Raw genomic sequence first — 6,800 nt, 5'->3', positions numbered from 1 at the left:
CATTTGCGCCTTGGGGACACTACGGGGACACTCTGGGAACACGCCGGGAACGCGCTGCCCTGTTCCTACAGCGCTGTCCCTCTCCCTCCCCCGCACGGGGACAGCAAGGGGACAAGGTGCGGTCCCCTGCCAGCATCCCGAGTGGCAGCTCCAGCCCCACCCGCGGTCGGTGTGCCACGTGTCCCACCCCCACAGCGCCCGTGTGACAGGTGACAACCCCCCAAGCCACTCGAAGCCGCTTTGCAGCTGAAACAGTTGTTTTATTTCGGGGGACGGGGTGTGGGTCGGAAGGGACCCGCGTTTGCCGGATGGAACCGTCCTTCGGCTGCACCCACGCTGGTTCTCCGCAGGAGTTAATCGCTGGATTTGCTTGATTTCCCTTGGCTGGGCTCCACGGGGGCGGCTCCGGCAGCGGAGGGGGGCAGGTTGCTAACACCCCTCCCAGGCAGGACAAGGACAGCCCGTAAGGGCGCTGTGACCGGGGCTGGGTGTGAATGTGATGCTGCCCTTTGCACGGCGCCTACGGGGAGAAACGGTGGGTTTAACATACGGATGTGATGTCTGCAGGTGTGTGCACACCTGCCCCGGCTCCACGCAAAGGGGCACAGCCACCCCGCGGTGAGCTCTGTCCTGCTTGTCCCCAGCACCGGCGGAGGTCGCATCCTGCCCAGGCTGCAGGATCAGGGCACCCACATCCCCACATCAGTATCAGGGGCCCACATCCTGGTGCAGGATCAGGAATGATGGATCAGGTCCCTTCCAGTCTCTGGTAAAGCATCAACTTCCCCCAGCTCACTTCCCCACCAGTGCAGAATCAGCCCCCACATTCCCTAGAGAGGGATCAGGGATTCACTGCCCAGTGCAGGATCAATCCCCACAACACCTGGAGCAGGATCAGGGCCCGACCCCCCAGTGCAGGATCAGGCATCCCAGGGTACCAGTCTCGTGGCTCTCAGGGGAACATCAAGAACACCTGGGAAGGGTTGGGCCAGCTCTGGGTTTGGGTGAGCGAGAAATTGCTGTGGGGTTAAGGGGAAGAGAGAAACACCCCCTATACTCCCCCCATGGGACATTCCAGTGCCCCTCACCCCAGTGTCAGGGCTGGGGGGGCCTCCCCTCGCTGCCCTGTGCCCCAGGGGACTTTCCCCCATTCAGAGAGGGCACAGGTGGCACCCCAAACGGGTGTGACAACACATCTCCCACTCCAGGGCATCCCGGGCCACATCTTCCCCCGCCCTCCCCCTGCCCAGTGACAGGGCTAAAAGCCCTGCGAGGGGGCACAGGAACAGGACCACGGGGATTTCCAGGGGGCTGCGGGAGGCGCCGAGGTTTTGGCAGGTGCCATTCCCGGGGGGGAAGTCACAAACACGAGGCGGAGGCCGGGCACAAAGCACGCGGAAAAGCCTTTAATGTGCCGCTCCAGTGCCCCAGCCTCGGGGGGCTGCTCTGGCTCATGCCGTGGGGGCACCCAGGGGTGCGTGGGGAGGCGGGGCGGTTGCGGGGGGCGGCGGGGGCTCAGAGCCGGGCGGCCGGCTGGTCGTAGACGTGGTGGGTGTTGTACCGCCGCACCGACACCGCCTCCGGCTTGCTGAAGGTGCTGCTGCCGCCGCAGGTGTCTGAGCTGGGGAGGGAAGGGGGGGGGGGGAGGGATGAGGGTGGGGACCACAGGATGACGGAGTCACCCTCTGGCGCCGGTCCCGCGTGCCCAGCACCTATCACTGGGTTCCTGGGTGGGACGTGGTGGTGGCACTCACCCCCAGAAGACGAGCATGGCCACCAGGCCGGCCAGGAGGATGGCGAAGAGGATGGAGAGGATGGTGGTGAGGGCGATCATGCCGGCGCTGTGCCCTCCGTCCGTCGTGGAGATGCTGTTGGGTGACTTGGCTGGGGAGAGAGCGGGAGGGGAGGGAGCAGGATGCAGGGATTGCACAGCCCAGGGCGGCTCCGAGGGGGCCACATGGGTGACAGTTGTGTCCTTGTGTGCCAACACAATGTGCCATCGCACGCTGCCACCGTACCCGAGTGAGACCCGCACCGCTGCCCTGCCTCCAGTTTCCCCGTCTCACAGGGGCCCTCGCCCCAAACCATTGCTCAGGATTCAGCTCCCTGGGACCACCCCACACCCCCCAGGACCACCTCATATCCCCCACCCGACAGCTGCGGGGTGAGCCCTCCAGCAGCAATACCTGTCCTCAGCATGATGGGCTGTGACCAGGATGTCTCAGCCACGGGCTCGGAGCCCTCCAGGGCGAGGAACTTCACCCTGAGATGGGAAGAGAGGTTGGCCACGGTCCCGTTAGCCGGGGGGGGCTGCCGGGAGCCGCTGAGGGGGGCACATCCACAGGAGCAGACTCACACGTAGGGCCCGGGGCCGGGCAGGGGGCCATTGCAGGTGGGTCTCCGTTCATCCCGGATGCAGCTGGTCTCGCTGCCAACGCGCAGCACCGTGATATCCCCGGGGGGTTTGTGGCAAGGGTAGTTGGCGAGGGTGGCATTGAGGGTCATGTAGGCGGGGGCGCTGTGAGGGAAGTTCTGGAACGCTCTCTTGGCAGTCCCCGGCGCAATGCTGTTGTTGAAGGTGGCTGTGGCTGCAGGGACGGGGATGGGGCTTCAGGAGGGATCTGAGGAGGCACAGGGAACCCTGCCCACCCCCTGCCCTGGGCCGCCCCCACCTACTGTTTTCCAGAGCCACCACCAGCCAGATGTCGGCTTTGCTGTCGTTTTTGAAGACGCAGCGGGGCTGCTCCAGCACGAAGGTGGAGCCGGTCGTCAGTCCCTCCAGCACGGGGTTCTTGGTCAGGAACGGCATGTAGTTCAAATGCTCCACTGTGGGCAGAAGCCAAGGGGGTGCAGCAGAGGGGCAGAGCCCCCACTGTACCTCTGACCTGTGGCTCCGACTGGCTGCCGTGGTCCCAGGGGCTCGGGGTGGGGACAGGAGGGAGCTGAACACCGTGATCTCAGCGGTGGGGCCACTGCTCACTTCCCACCTCCCGTTTTGGGCTCAGACGTGTGTTTTGTGAAAAGAGGAATCAGACACCCCATGCTCCCACCCTGGGTTGGGCGGAGACATCCCTGCGGGACCCCCAGAGGACTCAGGTCGTTGACACCAGGGACACCGAGGGTGCCACCCAGAAAAGGGGGAGCAGCAGCTGCCCTAACCATCCAGGCTCAGGGGGGGCCTGGTGCCTGTGCATAGGGGCGTCCTGCAATGCCAAGGGTGACCCCCAAAGGACCCCACACTGTGCCAGCCAACCCCGGTCAGTGACACCAGGGACACGAGAGGTGGCACTCAGAATAGGACCCAGATTAAGGAGAGCATCAGCTTTCCTATACCGCCAGGCTCTGGGGTCTTGCGGCTCACAGAGGACCCCCGCAATGCCGAGGGGGATCCCTGGCCCATCCCTATGGCACCGTCGGACTCACCTTTGCCGTGGGCGGCGGGCAGGAGCAGGAGGAGCAGCGGGAGCATGGTGCGGGCGCTTGGGTGCCGAGGGCGGGAGTGCGGGTAGATGAGCTCCGCGTCCCCGTGGGACCCGCCTGTGGTCACACCAGCCGCCCACATTCCTGCACCGACCGCAGCCCCGCGGCAAACAGGTTGGGCTCGTTTCCCCGGGAGCGTTTGTTATGTTTGAGCGCCCGCCGGCGAGGCGTGTTGGGAACCGCCGCACTCGGGGCACGGGTGGGCGACAGCCCTCACCTGGGCAGTGGGGCAGAGGGACACACCGGGGTGATCTGCCCCACAGACTCCACGGGTGCCAGCGTGTGCCCCCACCCCGACACCAAATGCCGCCAAACTGAGACTCTGGGTTGTTCCGGAGGGAATTCGGTGCCCCCACTCTCACAGCTCCCACCCTGAGTGGCCGAGGACCAGGAGGAGGCAGTCAGAGATGTAAAGTCAGACTTTACTTGGCAGGACACTTTACTTCTAGTGGAAGGGGTCCCTGCCCACGGCAGCGGGGTTGAAATGAGATGGTTTTTATGGTCCCTTCCAACACAAACTGTTCCATGTTCCTATGGCAAGGAGCAGGGGGTCGGAGGGCAAAGCAGCCCAGCCCTGGGGGGCTGCACCCACAGCCTGGGGGCGGGGGCTGTGGCAGGGCCGGGGGGATGTGATGGGTCCGGTAGGATCTGCGGGCGAAGGCGCTGGTCCCCAAATCCCGTTGGCACAGGGAGCCCCACACCTTGGTACTGCAGAGAGAGAGATACAGATGCGTCAAGCAGAGCCCATGAGCCCTGCCAGTCCCCCGTGCTGACCATCCCCAAGGGGCACTTTCTTCTGCAAACTATGTCAGCCTCCCCAGTTTAAGAACAAAAAGGCTTTTTAAATCTTAAAACCATCTCTTTGCCGATGGGGCCAAGTTGGGGTGTTCTCTTGGGGCTCCTGCAGACACATCCCCCCCCGAGCAGCCCCCGTACCCCAGGGCTCCGAGCACAGCAGTGGCCAGCACTGTCCCCAGGCTGGCCAGGAGGGAGGCGATGACCACCACGTCACTGCCATGGCGCATGGGCACGGGATGGATGGTGCTTGGGCTGAGGGCTGGAAAGAGGCAGGATGAGGGATATGGGGAGACACAGAGAGCAATGGAAAGGAGAGGGATGGAGCATACGGGGGGCATCAGGGATCACTTCTCTCCCCTCTGGATTTTGGGGTGATGGCATGGGGCTTATGCTGTGCCGCACGCCAGCACCCCAACAGGGCAGGTAGGGGACCCACGGGAGGATGGCAGTGCCACCAGGCAGGTGTGGGGACCCACAGGGGGATGGCAGTGCCACTGGTACCTCTGCGCAGGAGGATGGGGTTGGACCAGCGCGTCTCCGCTTTGGGGCCGTGGCAGCCCATCAGCAGGAACTTCACCCTGGGGTGGGTACGAGAACGACACCGGGGGGACGAGCACACCCTGTGTGGGGAGTTACCCGAGCTGGGATCCGGGGGTTCTGGCCTTACCTGTAGGGCCCTGGGGAGGGCAGGGGCCCGTTGCAGGGGTCCTGCCTGCCCTGGTCCTTGCACGCCGTGTCACCCCCGACCCGCAGCACGGCCGGGCTCGGGGCTGGGCAGGCGAATGCGGCCGCCGCCGTCTCCAGAGTCATGTAGGAGTGGGTGGTGGGCAGCTGCTCGTACAGGGGCACGTCAGCCCGGGATGAGGGGTTCCTGAAGGTGGCTGATGCTGCACAGAACAGATGGAGGGCGAGCGGCTCTGGTGAGGGTCCCCCACCCCTCTGCCAGGGGGAGATGTGCCGGGGCAGCGGGTGCTCACCGTTGGCAAAAGCCACCACCAGCCAAACAGTGTCCGAGGCGTTGGCGTGCCGCTCGAAGACGCAGCAGGGTCTCTCCAGGGCGAAGGTGGTGGCAGTGACCTTCCCCAGCAGTGCCACGGGGGGCACGCGGGGCACGTAGGGCAGCCGGGCTGGGGGAGTGGACGGTGAGCGAGGGACCCCCTGCTCTGCTCCGCTCAGCAAGTGGCTGACCACCCGTGGAGAAGGCCCACGAGTGCCGGTGTTGGCACAGGGAGGGCTCACAGAGTGCCAGCAGTGTCAGCAGCAGGGGGACAGCATTGGTGTGGGTACCTCCCCAACCATGCCCAGCCCCATAACCCCTTCCCTGGCCCTCCAGACCCCCGTCCCCCTCTGCCCTGTCCCCCAGGCAGTCACCCAGGCCCGCGGCTGTGCCCGTCCCAGCCAGCGCCAGCAGCACCCACGGCAGCTCCATGACGTCCTCCCGCTGGGGCTGGATGTGCCGCTCTGCTCCGCTCCCCCCGTCCCACTGCCGAGGGGACAAACTGCCCCCAGTGCCCCCGCAGCGGGGACCGCCCGTGCCCAGGAGCCGGACCCTCCCAGCCCCACATTCCTGCACCGGCTCTGCCGGCCCGGCAGGACCCCGCGGGCAGGGGGAACAGCTGAGCCACCCGGGTCACCCCTCGGTCCTGCAGGATCCCCAGGCACCGGAGTGGGCTGCGAGGAACCAGGGTAAAGACTGTGATGTGAAAGGGGAAACTGAGGCGCGGAGGAGGCACCGGAGCCTCCAGGATGGTTGGGGGGAGTCACAGTCTATGTTGGTGCTATGGGGACAGCTGGGCAAGAGGCCCTGCACCCCCTTTCACCCCACCGAGACCCAGCTCCCTGCGGGTTCCCCGTGCCCACCGGGAGCCAGGGGTGGGCCCGTGCCAGACTGGTTCGGGTGCAGCCAGCCCAGCCCCGCGGGCAGGGAAGCGCTCCGGAGCATCACACCCCAACCCACCCAAACCCCAGCGATCAGGCGAACGGTCCCACCCAGCACCGGGGGCACGGAAGCACCAAGCTCTGGGGCCACCCCACGCTGTCATTTCCCCATCCATCCTTCCCCCTTCCTAGGAAAAGGCTCCCCAAGCCCTTTGCATGGGGCCAGGGACAGCAGGAGCTGCCCCGTGGCTCGGGAGCCCCTCACCGCCACTCCCCACGCAAAGGGGTTGGAGTGCTCCTTCTCCCGTGTTTGCCAAGGGTAGCGGCCGCCCACTCCTGCGTGGGAGGGGATTTCCTCCCCCTTCCCAAGGGGCCGTGACAACGCCTTCAGATTAAGTGGAAATGGGGCATTCAAAGATTACACCGTCCAGCTGCAGAGGGGAAAAACAGGCGCAGCTGCAGCCTCCGTCCCTCCTCCCTCTGACACCGCTCCGACCCAGCAATACCTACCCTGGGGACCCTGCCAACCCTCCACCTCTCCCCCAGCCAGACCCCTCCCTGGCACTCCCGGCGTGGCGAGGGGCAGAGTGGGTGACGCAGGGGGACAGTGAGTCACAGTTTCAGCTGCCGGTACCCAGCATAGC

At 65.7% G+C, this 6,800-nt stretch overlaps 2 protein-coding genes across 2 annotated transcripts; both read right to left on the bottom strand.

Moving 5' to 3' along the window:
• Window positions 1–1,515: 1,515 nt before the first annotated feature.
• Window positions 1,516–3,469, bottom strand: LOC126643543 (uroplakin-3b-like protein 1). Its single transcript, XM_050321970.1, has 6 exons — window positions 3,424–3,469; window positions 2,677–2,826; window positions 2,357–2,588; window positions 2,187–2,263; window positions 1,755–1,884; window positions 1,516–1,621 (listed from the first exon to the last, which is right to left on the bottom strand). The coding sequence occupies exons 1-6, from the start codon at window positions 3,467–3,469 to the stop codon at window positions 1,516–1,518; spliced, it is 741 nt and encodes a 246-aa protein (XP_050177927.1).
• A 74-nt stretch (window positions 3,470–3,543) lies between these two features.
• On the bottom strand, window positions 3,544–5,707 carry UPK3B (uroplakin 3B). The gene is made up of 6 exons (XM_050322128.1): window positions 5,650–5,707; window positions 5,256–5,405; window positions 4,946–5,165; window positions 4,780–4,856; window positions 4,417–4,537; window positions 3,544–3,667 (listed from the first exon to the last, which is right to left on the bottom strand). Exons 1-6 carry the CDS (start codon window positions 5,705–5,707, stop codon window positions 3,544–3,546), a joined length of 750 nt encoding a protein of 249 aa, XP_050178085.1.
• Between the last annotated feature and the right edge of the window lie 1,093 nt (window positions 5,708–6,800).

Source organism: Myiozetetes cayanensis, unplaced genomic scaffold (genome assembly GCF_022539395.1).
Source record: "Myiozetetes cayanensis isolate MyiCay16 unplaced genomic scaffold, myiCay2020 scf27, whole genome shotgun sequence".
Classification (NCBI taxonomy): Eukaryota; Metazoa; Chordata; class Aves; order Passeriformes; family Tyrannidae; genus Myiozetetes; species Myiozetetes cayanensis.
This window is presented reverse-complemented; position numbering and strand designations above follow the sequence as displayed.

Excerpts from the sequence above, each read along its gene's own strand:
- LOC126643543 (XM_050321970.1), bottom strand. The coding sequence starts at position 3,469 with ATGCTCCCGCTGCTCCTCCTGCTCCTGCCCGCCGCCCACGGCAAAG. Across the intron at positions 2,264-2,356 it reads CCCGGCCCCGGGCCCTACGT|GGTGAAGTTCCTCGCCCTGG; the intron begins GTGAGTCTGCTC and ends TTCCCATCTCAG. Across the intron at positions 1,885-2,186 it reads GCCCATCATGCTGAGGACAG|CCAAGTCACCCAACAGCATC; the intron begins GTATTGCTGCTG and ends CTCTCTCCCCAG.
- UPK3B (XM_050322128.1), bottom strand. The coding sequence starts at position 5,707 with ATGGAGCTGCCGTGGGTGCTGCTGGCGCTGGCTGGGACGGGCACAGCC. Across the intron at positions 4,857-4,945 it reads CCCTCCCCAGGGCCCTACAG|GGTGAAGTTCCTGCTGATGG; the intron begins GTAAGGCCAGAA and ends TACCCACCCCAG. Across the intron at positions 3,668-4,416 it reads GCTGTGCTCGGAGCCCTGGG|TGCGGCGGTTCCCAACACGC; the intron begins GTACGGGGGCTG and ends CCGTGCCCCGAG.